The sequence below is a fragment of the Thamnophis sirtalis genome, unplaced genomic scaffold (genome assembly GCF_051295495.1).
Source record: "Thamnophis sirtalis isolate CommonGarterSnake01/CBP01778 unplaced genomic scaffold, rThaSir2_p1.2 scaffold_9, whole genome shotgun sequence".
In the NCBI taxonomy this organism is placed as follows: Eukaryota; Metazoa; Chordata; class Lepidosauria; order Squamata; family Natricidae; genus Thamnophis; species Thamnophis sirtalis.
In genome coordinates, this window is record NW_028261389.1 from 10,430,364 (window position 1) to 10,451,635 (window position 21,272).

The 21,272-nt window shown below is 43.8% G+C and overlaps 1 protein-coding gene across 3 annotated transcripts in view; it reads right to left on the minus strand.

Annotated features, from left to right (window-relative positions):
- Positions 1–8,921: 8,921 nt before the first annotated feature.
- PDE3A (phosphodiesterase 3A) overlaps positions 8,922–21,272 on the minus strand; it is a 312,291-nt gene continuing 299,940 nt past the window's right edge. For all 3 annotated transcript variants that reach the window (XM_087722797.1, XM_087722796.1, XM_087722799.1), the window contains one exon: positions 8,922–15,520. In XM_087722797.1, coding sequence (XP_087578923.1) covers positions 15,276–15,520 — 245 coding nt within the window. In that variant the 3' untranslated portion in view covers positions 8,922–15,275. The remainder of the gene's footprint in view (positions 15,521–21,272) is intronic.

The window sequence follows — 21,272 nt, forward strand, 5'->3', positions numbered from 1 at the left end:
GAGGTAAATTTAAAAAAAAAGGTTTTGCACTCTGCAGGCCTCCCAAACCCTCGCCAAGCCTGGTTTTTTGTGAAAAACAGGGGTATGCAGAGAGTTTGAGAGGCCTTCAAAGTAGTCCTGGCAGCCAGGGGGGGCAAAAACAAGCAAAAAACAGCTCTTTTTTTTTTTTTTGCAAAACCCAGCTAATTTTTTTTTTTGCAAAAAAACAGGGCATGCATAGCATTTAGGAGGCTTGTAGACTGCTCCTGGGGGCTGGGGGTGGGGCAAAAATGAGCAAAAAATGACCTTTTTTTGCTTGTTTTTGCCCTCTCCAGCCCTCAGGAGCACTCTGGAAGCCTCCTAAAGGATATGCATGGCCATTTTGGTGACGTGGGCAGGGTTTCAGGAGGCCAAAAATGCTGTATTCAGCGTATAAGATGCACCCAGATTTTCACCCTCTTTTTTTGGGGAAAAAGGTGTGTCTTATACTCCGAAAAATACAGTAATAGTGTTGTATACGGTGGCATTCCACTCCCCACCCAAGCGGTATATGTGCAATCTGGGAAGAAGAGCAATATGCTTGGAGAGGAGAGTGGGAATAAATGAGGACTGAATCACACAATCAAGGTAGCAAAGAAGAGTGAAACAACCGGAAGGAAAAGGATGAGACGTCGCGATTGGCTGGAGTTAAGGCACTCCTGAAAAGGAGACCACAGAGAAATCGCTTAGAGAAGGCTATAAAGCACTGTGAAGCGGTATATAAATCTAAGTACTTTTGCTATGCCAATAAAGGCAGCATAAAAATCTAACAAATAAAATATTTGTAATTTTGCCTTTAGTGAACAAAGGCCCTTTGCTGTTAGGCATATCAGTGCATGATTTACATGAGTGAGTGGCTTTCGTAAAGATTCCCCCCCCCCTAATATTAATTCCAAAGTTGGTGCCTTCTGAATTGGTTGGACCATAGGTAAAATCTTGTAGTTCTCCTCTCCTCACCTAAGGCCGAGGTGGCGCAGTGGTTAAATGCAGCCCTGCAGGCTACTTCAGCTGACTGCAGTTCTGCAGTTCGGCTGTTCAAATCTCACCGGCTCAGGGTTGACTCAGCCTTCCATCCTTCCGAGGTGGGTAAAATGAGGACCCGGATTGTTGTTGGGGGCAATATGCTGACTCTGTAAACTGCTTAGAGAGGGCTGAAAGTCCTATGAAGCGGTATATAAGTCTAACTGCTACTAACTGCTACTACTTCCCTCCCTCCTCCATGTCACATTCTAGAACTGTTAATTTTGGCTTTAACAGATCTAGAATGTGATATGGAGGAGGGAGGGAAGAGGAGAACGACAAGATTTTGATATAAAAATCTTGCTAGTATCATTTTCATGGCATGATACCTGCGTCCTGCCATCTTTGGAACATGACCGAATAAGGCTTCATATGAAGCTGATATCAAGAATAATATAGAAGAATATAAAACCTTGATGGAGAACCTATAGCAATAGCAGTTAGACTTATATACCGCTTCATAGGGCTTTCAGCCCTCTCTAAGCTGTTTACAGAGTCAGCATATTGCCCGCACAGTCTGGGTCCTCATTTTACTCACCTCGGAAGGATGGAAGGCTGAGTCAACCCTGAGCCGGTGAGATTTGAACAGCCAAACTGCCAAACTAGCAGTCAGCTGAAGTAGCCTGTAGTACTGCACTCTAACCACTGCGCCACCTCGGCATGCCTGAAGTGGCACACAGGGCCATGTTGCCTGGGGCGCGCGGGTGCTGCCCGTTCCTCTTCTGCATTTCTGGTGCCCATGCGCGCATGATGATCAGCTGGCCTTTGCATGTGCAGCAATGCTGGAAACTGGAAAAGCTGGTCTTCCATTTTCCCGCATGAGCATGTGAACTGCCCAGCTGATTGTCGAACATGCACTTCTGCCGGTAACCGAAATACTAGCTTGCTGGTGTTCTGGCACATGCATGCCCCCTGGCCAGCTCCTCTTCTGGGTTGCGGCCCTGACAAGCATGCATATATGCATGCACACATAAAACACGCAGGCGCACAAATGCTCCCATTTTGGCACTTGGTGCTGAGAAAGTTCGCCGTCACTGATATAAACTATGCATCTTTTCGAGCTCAGTAAAACGAGGACCCGGATTGTCGGGGTCAATATGCTGACTCTGTAAACCGCTTAGAGAGGGCTGCAAAGCACTGCAAAGCGGCATCTAAGTCTAAAGGCTATTGCTATTGCTATCCTCAAGGCTACCAAACCACAGTGAATCCAGCTGAGCTATAGTTTTGCACATATACTTGCAAACTTCATAAAGCAATACAGACAAATTGTTTAAAAACACACAATAACATTCCTCCAAGCTTTGAACGTTGGCTTAGAATCTCTACTGCCAATAAGTTGTGACGAAACCACATTCTTGCTTTACACGCCATTGGATTACATTTTTCCTGGATTGTGTCTCTGCCTGATACATTGAAAGCCAATGTGGATTATCTTTGCTATACCTTTGCTGATTAAGGCAACCCAGTTGCTTGAAGTTTAAAGGCAGAGGATCTTTGAATATTCTCACTATTTTGAAGAGGTTAGAAGAAATCCGCGGCTCCTTCACGAGACGACTGATCCTCAAAAATAGCAGTAATTACAAAGATGCAAATGTTACTTTAAAAACAATGTTTTTAAAAATGTTTTAATGTTTTTTTTTAAAAAAAATAAGGTGGTGTTACAACAGGCGCAAGGGATGGTAAACAAAGCAACTCGAACTGTATATTATAACCTTTTAAATGGAATAACAAAAGTATAAGAATGGCAAAGAAAAAGAATAACTATGTGAATGTATACCTATAATTGTATGTAAGAGAATAAATGACAGTAAGAATATAAAGCACAATATAGGTAAACAATATTTTGTTATAAATAGCTAAGTATAAATAAATATAGAATTGTATATAGAAATGGATAACGAATAAGGGGACCATGAATGCAAGATAGAAATGTATAGAAGGGAAAACACTAACTGCAAAGAAACCGATACGGAACTGCTGTATGATATGTGATGGAACTTCTTGTTCCTATGTTGTTTTAAGTCATGTGTTTGTTTTTGTTGATGTGTTGATGTGTTTAAAATAAATTTTAAAAAAAACAATGTCTTTTTTAAATGTAAAAAGGCCCCCTTGCCATGGGAAGTCGACTCTGAAGTTCAGTTTTCATTAAAGTAATGGGCGCAAATACTAAAATCACAAGTTTTCACATTCCTTACCTCGCCAGCCTTCATAGTTCTTAGAAGCTACTTTCATGAAGGAGAATTCAGAAACAAATATGGATTCTCTTTCCTCCTGGCTGTTGGGTGGGATGTGGCCGAGGGAAACCACAGCCAGAGGTAGATCTAATATCTGGAAGAAGGAAAACAAGACAAGCAAAGAAAAGAGGGAGGAGGACAAAGAGGCATTTTACTTTCCCGTAGGATTCATATCTTTTGTTGTTATTGTTTTGATCCTGATCACCTCTACATCCTTCCATTGGTTTTTTTCAATCCTCCTTTACAAATTCCGGGAGACCCTGAAATCCAAGCAACGGAAATGGTTAAATGTGCTTGAGATCCTCCTCCTCTTTAAACAGGCAGCAACTTTGACAGAATGCATGTGACAAAGCTCTCTCTCTCTTTCTCTCTCTCTCTCTCTCTCCCAACCTCTTTCCTTCTCTCTCTCTCTTTCTAAAGACCTGATTTTCTTAATTGCTGGTTCCCATGAAATCGAAGACTTAAAGGGGAAGAACAGAGCAAATAAGAGAAAGTAAGTGGGCAGGATGGAGAAACTCTCCTTGGTTACACTGAAGGTTTTCTATATAACATGGATTTTCTCTTTTCCTCTTCCTCCCAGATTATCCAATGGCTGCACACCGTCTGTCTTTATATAGCATAAAGAACAAGATTAAACTTCAGTTGTTTTTAAGAAAGAGGAAAGTTGGAATAAAAATGTGAAACGCCTCATACTAATTTGGAAGCCATCCTTTCCTTTCCTTTCCTTTCCTGTCCTTCCCTTCCCCTCTCCCCCTTTCCCCCTCTCCTCCTTTTCCCCTCCCCTCATTTTGCTTCTCCTACCTCCCCTTTTTCTTACTTCCCACTCCTTCCCCTTCTCTATCCTGTCCTTAAGGAGCCGAGGTGGCGCAGTGGTTAAATGCAGCACTGCAGGCTACTTCAGCTGACTGCAGTTCTGCAGTTCGGCTGTTCAAATCTCACCGGCTCAGGGTTGACTCAGCCTTCCATCCTTCCGAGGTGGGTAAAATGAGGACCCGGATTGTTGGGGGCGATATGCTGACTCTGTAAACCGCTTAGAGAGGGCTGAAAGCCCTATGAAGCGGTATATAAGTCTAACTGCTATTGCTATTGCTATTTCAGAGGTAGTATTCAGCTGGTTCGGACTGGTTTGAACAAACCGGTAGGGGAGATCGTGAGTGGGCCTGCCCGGGCACTATGCTGTCCTATTTAGCCACATTTTTGAAGCTGGGCACATGGACGGAAGGTGCACATGTAAGCAAAGGGCATGCATGGAAGGTTGGGAGCATGCATGGAAGGTGCGCACATGTGCAAAGCAATCATACATGCATGGCGAGCCAGTGCTAAAAATAAGAGAAACCCACCACTGTATCCTATCCCATCCCATTCTTCCTACTGGTTGATCTGCATGGGAGTCCATTGGCTACTTGATACAATTCAGGATATGGGTCCTGGCACACAAGGGCCTAAATGGCTCGGGCTTTTACTCTGTGCAAGGTCTCCCCATTAGATCGCACAGGGTCGGCCTCCTCCGGGTCCCGTCTACCAGCCAATGCCATCTGGCTACGACCCAAGGGAGGGCCTTCTCTGTTGCAGCTCTGGCCCTTTGGAACGAACTCCCCACGGAGATTCGGACCCTCGCCTCTCTCCCGGCCTTCCGAAAAGCCGTTAAAACCTGGCTGTGTCAGCAGGCCTGGCGTTGATGAGCTCCCTTCCCCTCTCGACAGGTATGGTTGTTGGTTATTTTTTAAATACTTGTCTTGTTTCTGTATGTTCCCTTCCCCGTTTGAGTTGTTCGCCGCCCTGAGTCCCTGCAGGGAATAGGGCGGCATATAAATAAAACAAAACTTCAAACTTCAAACTTCCCCTCCCACTGTGCCTACTTAGACCAGCAGGAGAATACTTCGAAAAGCGCTCCCAATACCTGAGACTTCCTTACCTTCTCTGTGGAAAGGATCTTCTCCTGGGTGGTCCCATGGCTGTAAAATGCATTCCTGAAGGAGGTATGTTTGACTCCTTTTCTTCCAGGTGGTAAGAAAGACGAATCTTCTTTGTTGATACACTTTATTTCAATGCTCTAATTAGGAAGCTACGAGTGCTCTACAGTGAGATGGTGTGGGCCAGGGGTGGGTTTCTCGCCCCGTTCCAACCGGTTCGGTTGGAACAGGGCCGGTGGCGTCCTCGTGCATTCACGCAGTGCACGCATGCGTACTAGCATCTGTGCGATGCTCCAGCTGCTCCTGGAGGATCGCGCAGGCGCTGTATGCGTCCTGCGCATGCGTGGAAGTGCAGAACTCGTCAAAACCAGGTAAGGAGCGCGGGCGGGCCCTTCGCCGTTCCCGGAAGTTACTTACTTCCGGGTTCACCGACCAACCGGTTCGCGGGGACCGTCGCGAACCGGTTGAAACCCACCCCTGGTGTGGGCCAGTGGTGGGTTCCGCATCCTGTTGCAACCGGTATGGTGCAACGGGGCCCGGTATCCACCACATGAAGGCATGCAGCGTGCATTCACATGCGCGCAACACGCACAAGCATACTTACTGCCTGCGATGCTCCATGATGCCTCTGTGACGTTCCAGCTGCTCAGCATCGCATCGCACAGGCACTGTACACTCCATGAGCATGCACAGAAGCCCTGAAGACCTCAAATACCAGTAAGGAGCGCGGGTGGCCATCCATTCGTCCAGAGCACCATACCGGAATGGTACCCGGTGGTTCCAGCAGGCACTGGTATGCCCATACTGGGGAGTACCGGTCGTACTCCAACACTGGTGTGGACACAATTATGAGTGGTTACCCTTTCATTCTATGAGCTGTGCTGACTCCCAGCTGGTGTCAGGATGTGATGCAAAGTTCTGGTTACAGCTTGTGTCATGGGGTCAGGATCCTTGAAGAACTTCTCTCCCCCTTATAATCACTGCCTATCCTGTTAGATCTGCTAGGAAGGCATGATCAAGTTCCATCCATGTAACACAGCACCTGCTGCTGTGGCTTAGAGGTGGAGCTCTCTCCTCACAATCAGGAGGTTGTGAGTTCAATCCTAGGTAGAGGCAGATGTAGGGTTTCCTGCTTGGGCAGAAGGTCAGACTAGGTGACCTGCAGGGTCCCTTCCAAGTCTATTAATCTAACACCATCTTTAATGTTATTTAAGGGTGGCACAATGGCTCAGCAATTAACGACACTGAAGCTGGTAATCTGACAGCTTGGGTTTGAGACCTGAGTGCTGAGTGGCAGGGCTTGAGCACCGATTGCTTGCCAACCTAGCAGTTCAAAAGCATATAAATGCGAGTAGATAAATAGGTACCACTTCAGCGGGAAAGGTTTCTGCGTTCTGCACGTTCATGCTGGCCACATGAAGACAGAAGCATCTCTCAGGCAATGCAGACTCCTTTGGCTGAGAATTGGAGATAAGCACTGACCCCCTTGAATTGGCCATAACTGGACAGGGGAAATCTTTAAACACTTTTAATGTCACTTATCGAGATGAGTGGCCATATACATTGAATGAATGAATGAATGAATAAGTAGAAAAAAAAATCTTGCTGGATCTAGGAAGCATGCTCATGGCTCCCGCTCTCCAAAACATCTCTTACCCCCTGGGATAAGACTGGTCCCACATCTTGATGGCCTTCTGAAAAGGACCTGGTGATTTGTCCAGGTGTGGGAGTTAGGCAATTAGCGAGACCCTTATTTTTGAGGATTTTTTAAAAAAGAAATTGGCTGATTTTTAAAATTTTTTATTTATTTTTTAATATTTCCTGATTCTATATTGCTGGTGATGGCGAATCTTTTCGGCACGCGGAAACATTGCCATCCACACGCATGCTCATCACGGCCACGCTCCAAAAAAGCCAAACTTCCAGCTTCTGGTGCACATGTGTAGCCGACAAACAGCACACACCGGTTTTTGGTATTGCCATGCGCGTTGAGGGACAGCTGATTGTCGTGCACGCATGCGTGCCAGAAACCTGGAAGACAAACAGGCAAGGCTGCGCATGCCGGGCGACATGGCTTCGTGTGCCACTTTGGGAACGCATGCCATAGGTTTGCCATCACAGCTACATTGCATTTTCATTTTTATCTTTTGGAAGTGTTATTTTAAAGCATTTAAGGAATACAACTCACCATGTTTAAAAAAAAGGAAGTGAGAAGGGACGTGTTAAATGGAAAATATATGTAGATGACGTTGTAATCTTGTTTTGTTTGGGAACGAGAACAGGGGTTTTCTTTTGCCTAAAAAAAAGCCCCTTGTAATAAATTGTCAAAATAGTGACTATTGTTTAGCAGGGCAACACTGTAGGATTCATAAATGGCAAATTAATGGCACCCCCAATAGACCAGATGAACACTTACAAATATTTTGGTTCCAGGTTCTTGGAACAAACCATTCATTTATCAGAGTAGTGTTGCACAACAACGTTCTCAATGGAGATTTTTTTTCATTGATCCCCATATTATTTGTGCGATGCTATTTTATTTTATCCTTGCTTTTTATTCACATCTGCAGATGTTTAGGTGTATTTATTTCTCTATATGTTTGATCTGCATGTTTGATGTATGTTGTGTTTTTAGGCCAAAGGCTGTGATAAAGGGAGATCCTCAACATCCTAAGGATTTTGGTTCAACTGCTGAATTCTTCTCATTGCTATTTTTTTTCTGATATAAAATCAGACATTACGTACCTGTTAATTAAGATCATTGCTTACTATTCTTCATTCCAGGATGATGGAAAATGATCCCTGATTTTTTTTTTGTGTGTGTGCCACTGCCTTTTCAGATACTTGAAACCTTCATCCAGGCTAAAGTAGTGTTGGAGGACCTACGCTAAATGTGTCATGGGTGAAACACACAGGGCATTTTGGTGATGTACCTGGATGCCTACAAGTCACAGCTATTGCTCTAGCGTAGCCTTTGAGCCCTCCAAAAATTGGGCAATCATTCTTATGCAATTTTTGGAGGCCCTATGATAGTAGGACTCAGAGAAAAGAGTCCAAAAGAAAGGATTTCTGGAAAGGCCTCCCCTCTTCATTCAGTCAAGGTGGGAATTTTCTGAATTTTTGACACATCAAGCCCAAAAGGTTCGCCATCTAAAGCTAGTTCTGCAGGAGATGATCAGGTTGAGCCCATGGAGGGGTCAAATGTGTCACCAGTCTCAAGTCTCTTCGCGCCAACAAGAGATCAAAGTGCAGCCGACCTTAAATTCCATTGACCCTTAATCTACCACCAATTTGCTTTGACCATTAGTAGAGCAGATTTTTGTAGAGTGTGTTAGAATGCAATAAACCTGTATTCATTTGAACTGCCTTGGCTCCAGATTTCCTGTGCTTGACAACTCTTCCTTAATCTGCCGTCACTGACTTTAAATTTCCAGTCCACTTCAAATAAACACTGTTTATCTTCTGAACTCTTTTGAGTCCTCCTTAAATTTGGTACCAAGGACTGGAGGAGAGGACTTGAACTACAGTATGGCCAATACTATTCCCTCTGGACCACGGAGGCAACTGCAAGACAAATCACAAACTCCACTCTCTTTTACGACCTTCTAATCCGTTCATTTTAAGTAGAATTGGAGTGACTGGATGGAGCTGAGCATTTACTGACTGGATGCCCTTCCTGACGCTACATGGCATTCAGAAACCCCATTAAGAAGAAAAAAAAGAGAACAGTCACCAGTATGATACCACAGAATTATATTTATGTTTTTTTCTTCACATTGCAACATCCATGTTGTTCATTTTGTGACACATTATCTTTAATAATTCTGAATATATATTTACTATAATACATTATACCAAGAGGCACTTCCAGTAATTCTGGCAAAAAAGGAGCTTCATTAATAGTGTCTAACTTACAAAACAGTAAAAATAAATAATATTTATCTAAAAGATTTCTCCTGTTTTCTCCGCCTGTACAGAATCTATTTTGTACAAAACATTTATCAGCCATTAACTAAAAATCACTTAACAAATACTTGTGAAGGGAATATATTAAGTATTGCTACATGTCTTAAGTGCAAGATATCCGTGAAAAGAAAAGCCAACAGAAATTTCAGTCAGTTTGTGAAAGATCATTACCTAAAAAAAAAAAAGCAAAAAACCAAGGCCTTGTTTTTGAAGTTTTTGTCTTAAAAGAAGTTTGATTACAACAATATTGGCAATATATAAATATAAATTAATGCAGGTAGTATTTAGTGAAAAGAAGACCGTGTTTTTTTTAAAAAATGGACATCTACAAATACTGAATGCAGGAGGTACAGCTCTACAGTACAATAATGGTTGGCAATTCCACCTACTTGGGGGGGAGGGATTAAAATGTCACAACTGAACCCCCTTTTTAAAGCGTCATTTGAATTTAGTGGGATCCTGAAGGAGCAAGCAGTGTGTTGTTATGACACACTTTCAGCAACTTCTTCAATGCCACCGTTTCTTCCCAACTTGAAATTTAAAAACCCAAAGGAACCGAAGAATCACTCAGGTAGTAGGGGCTTTCTAAGTTGCTATTTCTCCACCATCGTCCTGCTTTCCTTCGTTTTGGCTCTTCAAAGAATGTTGGAAGTCAACATTGGCTGCCCAACAACTTTCAAAAACTCTTTATTTCTATCTATCCGGGTTGGATATTCTAGTTCAGAAGGTCATCGATTCCTTACTAGGATGATGGCTATAAGGGTAGGCCGTGGCGGTAGGATACACAAGTCAACGCCAGTTGACTTGAAAAATTAATGGGTCTTGGAAACATTCAGGTCTGGCTTGATCACCTTCACCTGTCCCCCCTTTTTTCCCTTATGAAGAAAAAGGTACTTTGTGATATTGCTTTTGAGGAAACTTCAAATCAACTATGAAACCCACAACTCTACTAAGAGACCTTGGTTGGGCAGACAAACCAATGACTGAAAGATCACAACCTTAAGTGAACTGGAAGAATGGGTCCTTCAAGCAAGAGCCACTATGATTTGTTGAATGCTCAGATTGAACAGAGGACTCAAATACATCCATGTGCTGGAGGTGCGCCTCTCAAGTTAGGAATCAACACTATTTGGTCTTCAAGAGAAACAAGAGTGAATTGGCTTTAATTCCTGCGATGGTCAAACCCACACCCATCTTTCAAGGATTGCTAGCATAATCATTTTTTTAATTTTGGTGCAAAGAGGATAGATGGGTGAGTGTGTCCTAATTTCATGGATGTTAGGCACCACTTGTGCATGGAACATTGCAAGGATCAGACTGCAAGCACCTTCCGCTTGTGCGTGAAGCTGTGCATGTACCTGCCATTAACACCGCCCCTGAGCCGGGCTGCCAATCTGGAAACATTGGAGACCGCTGCTTTCAGAAATGTACCTAGATGGGTTTCCTGCCTGCTAGCAATCCCTAGAATGATCAGAATTGGAGAAGAACAGCAGATAAACAATCCTCTTTAGATGTGGGTTGGTACAACTGAACAGGAAAGAGATTGATATGAAAACACAAATACTCCAACAACCAGCAAGTACTTTCGTTTCAAACGTAGAACACATTTATAGGCAAGTTAAAGCCATTAGACTCTGGTTTGTCCTCCGAGAAGGAGAGCTTAACATAATAAGTCACTAGACTGTGAGAACCATCTCCATAATGTGCACTTGAACAGTGGTGTCTGCAAGATATTGTAAAATAAAAAATAAAAAATAAAGATGGTGGCCGTGATGGTGTAATCAAAGTTTCTAACCTCTCCCTTCTTTTCTTTTGCATCATATTATGTACAACACACACAAAAACCAGGCAAAGCATTGAATGCATCATCGTAACTACCAATCTTGACTTTCTGGCCGTACTCTGTGGACAACCCTAGGCAGCTGGAGGGACTACGAGGGGTCAAATCTGAGATGTTTGCTTAAAACATTATACGTGAGAACTTGCTATACACCATATATCCTTCTCAGGAAGAGAGTGTTTTAACTATTTGCAAAATTTGAAAGACATTGCTGAGTTATGGGAAGAGTGCGAGAGGACGGACTACTTGCTAATCAATTCTAATGTGCATTCCCACCCTCACTTGGAACTGGCTTAATCTAAGTGAAGGGAGGCAAGGATGATGCTGGTTTCAAACCTGGCTTCCCATACTGGATGGCACCCAAACACCTGATCTTCTTTTAAAAAAAAAATTGAGTGGCAGTGAAAGATTATTCAGAAGCTTAAGGCATCAGTTTCACATCTTAAAAACCCCTACATTTCCCTCTAAATCTAGCCTCAGCCTCATCTATGTGAACCTTGGTTCAGTGTGGATTGTCAAAACCCAGCCGTTGCGGTTCACAAACCACACATTATGGCTCAAGGCAAATTGTAAACATGGCAAATCATGGCTTATTCAACAATCTTCAATCACATTAGGGTAAAATGTGAACTGAGTTTCTACATTTCCAATACATTCAGCAACAATCTGAAGAATCTGTGTAGGAGTGTCCAAACATGTGCAACTTTGAGACTTGTGGACTTCAACATAGCTGGCTGGGGAATTCTGGGAGTTGAAGTCCACAGGTGTCAAAATTGCCAAAGTTGGACACCCCTAATGTAGAATGTGAATCTAGGACAGGGCTGTCAAACTCACAGTCCGTGGGCCGGAAGTGTCATGCGCTGGCCACACCCACGCCCGGTTTAGCAAAGGACGGGAAAGTTGTGATATGTCACGTGATGGCGCCGTGAATGACACGAGTTTGACACAATCTAGGAGATTCCAGAGAACCAATTTGGGAGAAAAACAATGAGGCAAAATAAACTCATCCTGAAGTATTAGTAAGATAGAGAAATGGGTTGGCTCAATAACCAATCAAATGGAAGCAGGGCAATAATTTCAGAAATAGTGTTGAGGACAGATTGATCTCCTTCCATGTGTATTAATACTTAAAACTCTGTGATGAAGAATTAAGCTCTGCTGCTAAATTGCAGCACTTTTCTTACACTCAAGAATGTGGGCTGGTGCTAATAATCCCACCAATCTGAAAAGAATTTCTCCAATTCTCCATTCCCAAACATGCAGGACTTCATTTGTCAAATTCAAAAACAGTTACATTTTACGCGGGTAGGGGCGGGAATCTTTTTTTTCTCTTTGTAATTATCTTTACAAATACAACCCAACTTCCCTTGATTATCAACAGGAGACTGAAAAGTGTCTGCATTTACACGTAGGCTAATAAAAATTAGTTGTGAGCAAAGAAGTAACCATTAAAAAAACGGGACACTTATCCTCTAATGAAGTCCTAAGCTTGCTGGTGAGTTTTCCCCCCCCTTGTGTTGGGATCTTGCTTTTATAGCTGCCAAGACATACAATCAAGGTGGACAAACTTTTGACGTCAAAGTTTCTCCTGCAGTTCCGTGTCAACCATCCGAACTGCATTTCAAAGCGAGGAATGGGATTGTATTCGCTTAAAAAAAAAACCAAAAAACTGAACACTAACCCAGATGGAGGACATAAATAGCATGGGAGAAATAGGCAAGTCATATTGTGTTCGTTTCCCTAAATTATGCTATTTTCTTTACATTCTGGCATTCATATCGACTCCCTAAGGCCCTGATGACGAACCTGTGGCACACCTCTCAGAGGTGGCATGCTGAGCCCTCTCCGTGGCATGCGGGCCTTCGCCAGCTGCTCTTCTGAGTTCCATCACACATGCACACACACTGGCCAACTGCTCTTCCAGGCTTCATTGAGTGCATGCGCACTAGCCAGCTGCTCTCTTCCAGGTTTCGGCCCCTGCATGCATTCAGACCAGCTGGCTGGCACACATGTGTGTCGGAAGCCAGAAGAATAGCTGGCCACCACATGCATGTACACTGGCCAGCTACTCAATTTCTGGGTTCTGGCACTCCAGTTTCGACACTCGGTGCCGAAAATGTTAACCATCCCTGCCCTCAGGGGACATTTGAAAGGTCTTCTGAAATGGTACTTGTCATATCACTGGGTTTCCCTTAATATAGTTACGCGAGACCATCAAAGCAGAATTTAGTCTACTTATGGTGCGGTCAACGAATATGAAATGCAGGACAAAACCACCTTTCTTGAAAACCAACAGCGCAATGGATTCCTGCCTTAGTGGGTGAAGGATAACGCTAAGGTTTCTTTTTTCTTCTTCTTTTTTTATGTAGTTGCTTTCCAATCCTCCTTGGGCCAGAAACCAATTCTATCAGTCTAGGCCAGGAGCTTCCAATATTGCCCACTTTAAAACCTCTGGACTTCAACTCCCAGAATCCTTCAGCCAGCAAGGGGAATTCTGTGAGTTGAGGTTCACAGGTCTTAAAAGCCGCCAAGGTTGGGAACCCCCTGATTTAGATGACCCCTCGCTTCCAAACTGCTGTCCTAAAGGGACCGTGGTGTTCTTTGGAAATTTCTTGTGGTTGTGGAAGGGGGACAGATAAATGAGAAGTGATATTTCCTTGGCTAAAATATTAGATGGGTCACTGCATCTACAAAACGGCCTCTGCGTCATGGAAGGAAATGCAGGATGGCAGCCTTCCTTAATGTTATTGTGACCCTCCAGAAATGTGTCTTCCAGAATCCTTAGCCATGAGCAAGCTGTCTGAAAAAGTCTGGAAGCTGAAGACAACCCCCCACCCCTTCTAGAGGGGGCATTTGGCTTTGTGTAGGACTGCGGTGAGCCCTAGGCAGTGTTTCACATCAACTGTCTGTGTGCTCCAGACTTCTCATTAATCACATGCCATCAGCTTATGACAAACAAATCAATGAAGAATGGATCCCTTGAAGTAAGAGTTTTGAGTTCTTTCTGATCGAAGGTCACCAGGCAACGGGTTCGCAGCCCCTACACAACCCATTCCAAGAAAAAGCAGAAGAAGCGGTTAGCCGGCGTTTCTCATTCGCGGTCCGTCTTTAAAGTCACTTTTCGGATGCCCACAAGACACGCGAAAAGACGAGGATGCAACAAAAGGTGGTAAGGACGAGAGGGATCCAAAGATGTCTTTCCGAAGTCTATCTCAAGTCAACCAAGTGGAAATTCCTTCGGACACCATAGAAAATTGCCACCAACACCTTCTCTTTGGCAGATTGACGCGTGATGCTTGCTTGAAAATTGCTCGCCCAAAGTGGGGGTGGGGGGGAAGGGGAGGTGGCATACATCATTGTGCAACATACAGGTAGGAATTTCAGTTTGCACAAGTCTTCACGGGAAAACAATCAAACCCCACCAAACAGCGACAGAGGCGGCCCGCTCCAGAAATGGAAGTCCTGTTTTCCAGAGCGGTTGTGGGCTCCCCTCCATCTGGATTTTACTCAGTTGTGTGGAAGAGCGAGCCAGAGGTTCGAGACCGAGTTCTCCAGGTGGAGAAAGAGGGTGGCAAGTTCTCTGCAATGGAGGTGCATAAATCTTCTGTGGTGACACGCCCAGTGTGTCACAGCCTGTCTCCAAAGCAGAAGGCCTTTCCCCTTCGCTCCATGAATTGCAGTGCTCCTGTTTTGTTTGCATGCACATGACATCCTGCAGGAGCATCTATGCTGGCAGTCGGGATCAACCATTAACTCACACAGTTATTCCACTTTGACAAACAAACAAACAAACAAACAAATAAGGGCAGTATAGCCGTCTCCATTGTCTCATTTTCAAATCCTTCCCTTTCCCTTTTTTTTCCTTTTGTTTTAATATTGTCACAGGCAGTATCTTCTTTTTAAAAAAGGACAAATAAACAAATATGCAGCTTATAAACCCAGGCTAATATCTTATGTATGTAGGTATGAGTGTATGTATGCATGTATGTATGTCTGCATACATACAGTACACGCGTACATAATATATATATATATTAATGTATTTGAAAGTTTGTAAAAATGGCCGTTGAACTGTGAAAGCAATGTACCTCGAAGGAAGGAAGGAAGGAAGGAAGGAAGGAAGGAAGGAAGGAAGGAAGGAAGGAAGGAAGGAAGGGAAACTTAAACAGCTGCAGGCGAATTACCCCGTATTTCTACAGTGTTGTGTCTAAACGTTGTGCTGGCTTTTAAAAACAACTGTTATGCAAGATGTCCTTGCACCAAAATACTGTACAAAAATTCCCGTCACTGTCGTAGGTTTGCTTCCGAAGCTGTGTCATCGTCTTCCTCTTTGGCTTTCCCTTTCTCCTCTTCCTCCTCTTTAATAGCCTCTATTTGTTCGGAGGACGGGTGCAGCGCCGTTGACGGCTCCCCACTTTGCTTGTCCTTCCCAGCTCTCCTCTCTTCCTCTTCCATGACCTTCTTCCACATCTGATGGTTCTGCAGCAAGTGCTGAGTTATCTGGCAGTAGACTTTCCTCCTTTTCTTTCCTGCCAAAGGCGATAAGGAAACATCAAGCCTCATTCACATTGGGAGAAAAGCCTGAAAAAAAACCCCTGGCTTACGTCTACATAAATGTCAGGAGAATAGGCAGAGCCCAACCGGAATAGAGCAAACAAGGACCATGTGTAGGGACTTAGAACACTTTTCTCTGTTGGGAACAGTTTGATGGAGGGATACTGCTGAAAAGTTGTTGCCGATTTTGAATACACTTCAGCAAAATTGTCAGGCCCCCAAGAAACCAGCAATGACATGTGGAGTTACTTCTGAGTAGGTTCTTTATTGTTTCTCACCTACAGACAGAATCTTGCCAGACTAAAGCAACTATCTACATAATTACAGATATACTTTGAATGCTAGGGAGGGACTGTCTTAACCCTCCTCCTACGTACCAGAATATCTAAGCTTTGCGGTCTCTTTGTCCCCTATTAAGCAGACCCTCCCTCCCAGTGGTAAAATGCTACCAGTTCGGACCGGTTCACCTGAACTGGTAGTAAAAATGCTACTGGTTCATTGGACAATCAGCTGCGATGCATGATTTATATTAGCTAGAAAGCAGGATTTTCTCCTTTCTAGCTAATCTAAATCGTGTGGCACAGAGGATTTCCCCACCCCTCACTGTTCGCTTACGTCTGTTTTTGATGTTCTGCGCATGCACAGGAGGTCCTGTGCATGCATGGAGGTGGCACATGTGCGTGTGCTCACATTGCATACCAAACCAGTAGCAAAAGTAAGTGGATTTGACCCCTGCTCCCTTCTGGGACTCCAGTCTACTTTCCACCACAAAATGAATTGTGGGGAAAAACTCCAGCAGCAATTTGTATGCATGGGATGGAACAACCAGTTTCAATGAATACACATCTTTCCTCTCTTCCTGTATCTAACATTTTTGTGATGAGGTCATAACATGTCTCACGTTTGACCTTGCTTTGCCCTCACTGCCCAGCCTATTAATCACTTGCCAACCTTACCAACTGACCAATACTTACCAAATACAATAACATGGAACTAAGGAGTTGCAAAAGAAATGAAAGGATCACCTAGTCCAGGGGTGTCAAACTTGATTTGAGGGCTGTATTTGATCCTGGGGGGGCCAAGGTGGGCGTGGCCAGATCAATATCACTGGTGTCAGGGTTGCCTGTGGTGGCCTGAGCACTCTGCCAGCAAAAACAGGCTCCCGAGCTCCATCTCCTGCTACTGAGCCGAGGTGGTGCAGTGGTTAGAGTGCAGTACTCCAGGCCACTTCAGCTGACTGTTATCTGCAGTTAAGCGGTTCTAATCTCACCGGCTCAAGGTTGACTCAGCCTTCCATCCTTCCGAGGTAGGTAAAATGAGGACCCAGACTGTGGGGGCGATATGCTGACTCTGTAAACCGCTTAGAGAGGGATGAAAGCCCTATGAAGTCGTATATAAGTCTAACTGCTACTGCTATTGCTATTGCTAACCCTCTGCCAGCGAAAATGAAGCTTGGGAGAGCCACACATGGCCCTCCCGAGCTCCATTCTCAGTGGCAGAGGCACCGCGGGCCGGTCCTTTGCTATTTCCAGGTCAGCCCTGCGATCTAACAGATCTAACCATCCCATGGGCCAGATCCTGCCTGCTGGCCTTGAGTTTGACACCCTTGATCTAGTCCAACTCTCGCAAAGGAAACACATTAAATTAATTGGTTAAACTACCATATTTTTCGGACTATAAGATGCACCGGTGTATAAGACACACCAAGATTTCAAAGTGGTAAGTAAGAAAAATGCCCTGGCCTCCAGGAGCCCTCTGCAGGCTTCAACAGGGCTGGGATAAGGCAAAAATGCCCCCATTTTTGTAAAAAACGGCCCATTTTCCAGCGATTTTTCACAAAAACAGGGGCATTTTTGCCTTATCCCAGCCCTGTTGAAGCCTGCACAGTGCTCCTCGGGGCTGGGAGAAGGCAAAAATGCCTGCGTTTTTGCAAAAACAGCCAGTTATTTTGCAAAAATGGGATGCAGGGGTGGGGCTTTGGGAGGCCAAAAATGGCTGTATTCGGTTTATAAGACGCACCAACATTTCCATGCTCTTTTTTTGGGGGGGGGGGAGATACGTCTTATACTCTGAAAAATACAGTAATTAGTTTAACCAATTAAACTAATTAAGAAACCAATGATTCAGCAGATTAAGCCACCACTTCAAAAGGTTTATATTCGGATGCTCTTAATATGCCAGGCTTTTTCTAGATGAGGAGGACACCTTCGGATCTAACAGCATCGGAACGGCTTCTGCTTGGTGAAAGCATTTTTTTCACGCTTCTCATCTAAGTTTCTCTGAAAACACTTGGGATTCTACCGCTCCTCAGACCTGCATTCCTGTCTTTACTAACTTGCGTGACGCACTTTTTTTTTTCTCCAGAAGTTTTAATAAAAGGAAACAAAACATTAGGAAATATTACTCAAGGAATGTTTTGTGTCAGAGAAATGTGTGCCTAGATTAGCACTCTGTGAAGCCAAACTCTTGAGCCCTTCAGGTTTTTCAGCTTCAAACAAAGGGCTTTTCACGACAGGGCAGCCCAAATCCAACTCAATCCTTCCTTAGAAAAATTTCAATTCCCTGTAGGAAGCCTCCAGGTTTAATCAGAAGGAACTCTGGAACTAGTTCAGATTTCTCAGGAATTCTGAACTAGTCCTCCATAATAAAACATTCCCGCTCTGGTTTCCTGGGAGATACCCCCTCCCATACTTTGCAGGGCTCCTAAGAGGCAAGAAGGGTGTTAATCACATCCTACATCTTGTTGGCAATGATGTTAGGAATGGGTAATGGACAAGGGAGAAGGGGCAAACCAAGAACACATTGGCTTGATCTATCTATCTATCTATCTATCATCTATCTATCTATCTATCTATCTATCTATCTATCTATCTATCTATCTATCTATCTATCTATCTATCTATCTATCTATCTATCTATCATCTATCACTGTGTGTGTTTGTGTGTGTGTGTTCCAGCATAACTCCAGAACGCCTCTATCAATTTCAACCAAACTTGGTACACAGATGACTTACACTCCTCGGGATGTGTGTGTCCCCCCATGTGTGTGTGTGTTCCAGCATAACTCTGGAACGCCTGGGCCACTGAAATGAAAAGGATTGAATTATGTATAGAGTGTCAAGTCACAATACTATTGGCAGTGATAGTGTGCATTTTGGATTCAAGTTCTGTTAAGGTACAGCCTGTTGTGCCTTAAAATGGCTTCTACTGTACAACACAGTGGAGTTGCCATGGTAACAGCTTCACAGTACTCCACAAGGGAGCTACCTCTGATAGAGGATTGGGATAAATACATACCCGGGCAACGCCGGGTTATCAGCTAGTAACAATATAAATTGAATTGATTAATTGAAAGCTGTGCTTGACAGGGTAGCATAGAGAGCATTTTCCTAGAACATCACCCAAAGTTGGACACGACTGAATGGTTAAAACAACAACAAAACATTGTGATGGAAATCATTTCACATATACTCATTGCGAATCACTGTAACGCCATTTCTGGCATTTTGTTCAGATCATGTACTGAGAGATTCTGGAAATGTAAGGACCTTGGAAAACGGACATATGCCCCATGTCCTATTTCCCAGGGAAAAGACCCTGTTTTCTTATTATTTCTTGGGGGTGCTTGCAGACATGCTTTCTACAATGAATTGCTAGAGTTGTCTTGTGGTGAATAATACTTTACTTCACCTCCAATTCTGAATAGGTTTGCGGATGTCATCTTTAACGTAGACAGGTTGAAGCTCCTGGATGGAGCTATCAAGAAAGTATGTTACACACAACTCGCTATTTCTTACCTTGAAGCTTGCTGTTGGGAAGAGTGAATTTGAACCATGTAGATATTTTTGCACCAACAATTCGGATTGTTTAGTATAATAATGAATGAATGAATGAATGAATGAATGAATGAATGAATGAATGAATGAATGAATGAATGAACGAACAAACGAACACTGGTTAGGCTTGTGTGTCACTCAATCAAGATTACAGAACATGCAGAAAGACTAAGTAAAGACATGTGTCGAAATGAGACTGGATAGCAATTGTGACATAGGTGTGTCACCTGATGTGAAATCGGTTCCCATCTTTCTGACTTTCCATAGAGGCCAGAAGACCTGGCTCCACCATTTGGCTTGGGGGCATATCACAGTGGAGGTGGATTGACAGATTAAGAGAAGATCCCCACTTCCCACTGGTGGGCCCTGCTTAATTCCTTTCCATCTTTTTAATTCTAAGAAATGTTTGCTCTTTAGAGTTTTGCTGGCTTTTATTGTTGGAAGGTCACCCATTGTGTCGGGTTTCCGAAAGATGCCCAAATTAATTCATGAGCCTCAAGCCAAGTTTCAAAAGAAAACCAGTCATTTATTTCATAAATTGCAATGTTACGTTAGCCAGGAGACTACAGTGTGTGAACCAAGTGGTTTTGTTTGGCTGCCGAAGACTGTTAGTTTATTCGGTTCATGCTTGTGCACTATCCAGAGTGCACCAAGAGGACGGACTAGCTCCCCACTCAGCAAGGAAACTGCCCAGAGCCATTCTGAAGCTAGATTGAGTGGCAAGTATATAAATTTATATCATTGGACATTAAACTGTTCTAGGTAGAGGCCAGAGTAACTTGAGGGACAGGAAAAAGAGCCGCTACCAATGAAATGATCCACGGGGTTGCAGTGGTTAGAGTGCAGCACTGCAGATTACTTTTGCTGACTGCCTGCAATTTGGCAGTTCGAATCTCACCAGGCTCAAGGTTGACTCAGCCTTCCATCCTTCCGAGGTGGGTAAAATGAGGACCCAGATTTTTGGGTGGCAAGAGGCTGACTCTGTAAACCTCTTAGAGAGGGCTGCAAAGCACTGTGAAGCGGTATATAAGTCTAAGTGCTATTGCTAAAAGATCACAGGAAATTAGCCTGAGTCCAAGGCAAACACGTCATGAGAATAAATACCTCAGACAACCCCCTCCCCAAATCACACGAGGAAAAAGGGAGTAAGGAGAGATGCGCATTCAGACTTGCAGGATTCTGCTTTACAATTGAAGTAATACTGGTATACATGGCACTGGTTTCCTAGTATGGTCTCCTGTGAATGGCTGACCCCAACAGACCATTCTCCATAAATTCCCCACTAATTCAATCAATCAATCAGCATAGAGCTGGAAAGGAGGGTCTTGGAGGTCTTCTAGTCCAACCCGCTGTTCAAGCAGGGGGCCTTATACTATTTCTGACAAGTGACTGTCCAGTCTCTTCTTAAAAAGCTCCAGGGATGAAGCACCCACAACGTCTGAAGGCCAGCTCTTCCACGGGTTAATTGTCCTCACTTTTAGAAAGTTTCTCCTTCCTTTCAGGTTGCTTCTCTCCTTAATTAGATTCCATCCATTGTTTCTTGTCCTGGCTTCTGGTACTTTGGGAAATAGGTTCCCAAACCTATTTCCCCTCCCCTTTGACGCCCCTCCCCTTTGTGGCATTATTATTGGTGACCCTCTTCTCTTTGTGGCAGTTGTTGTTGTTGCTATCATAATCATCATCTATTGGTTAAAGATGATAGGTGTATATATCTCTTCAACCGGTGAAGCTGTTTTGACAGAAAAATACTTCTCCTTGGCAGAACCAATAACTTTAAGTGAAACAATAATTTGTTGCTTGTGAAGAACGTTCAAATAATGTTCTTCATATTAAGTAACAAGTGCCTTGGTGCTTAATGATGGAGCAGGCCTTGTGGAGATGCCATTTTTTC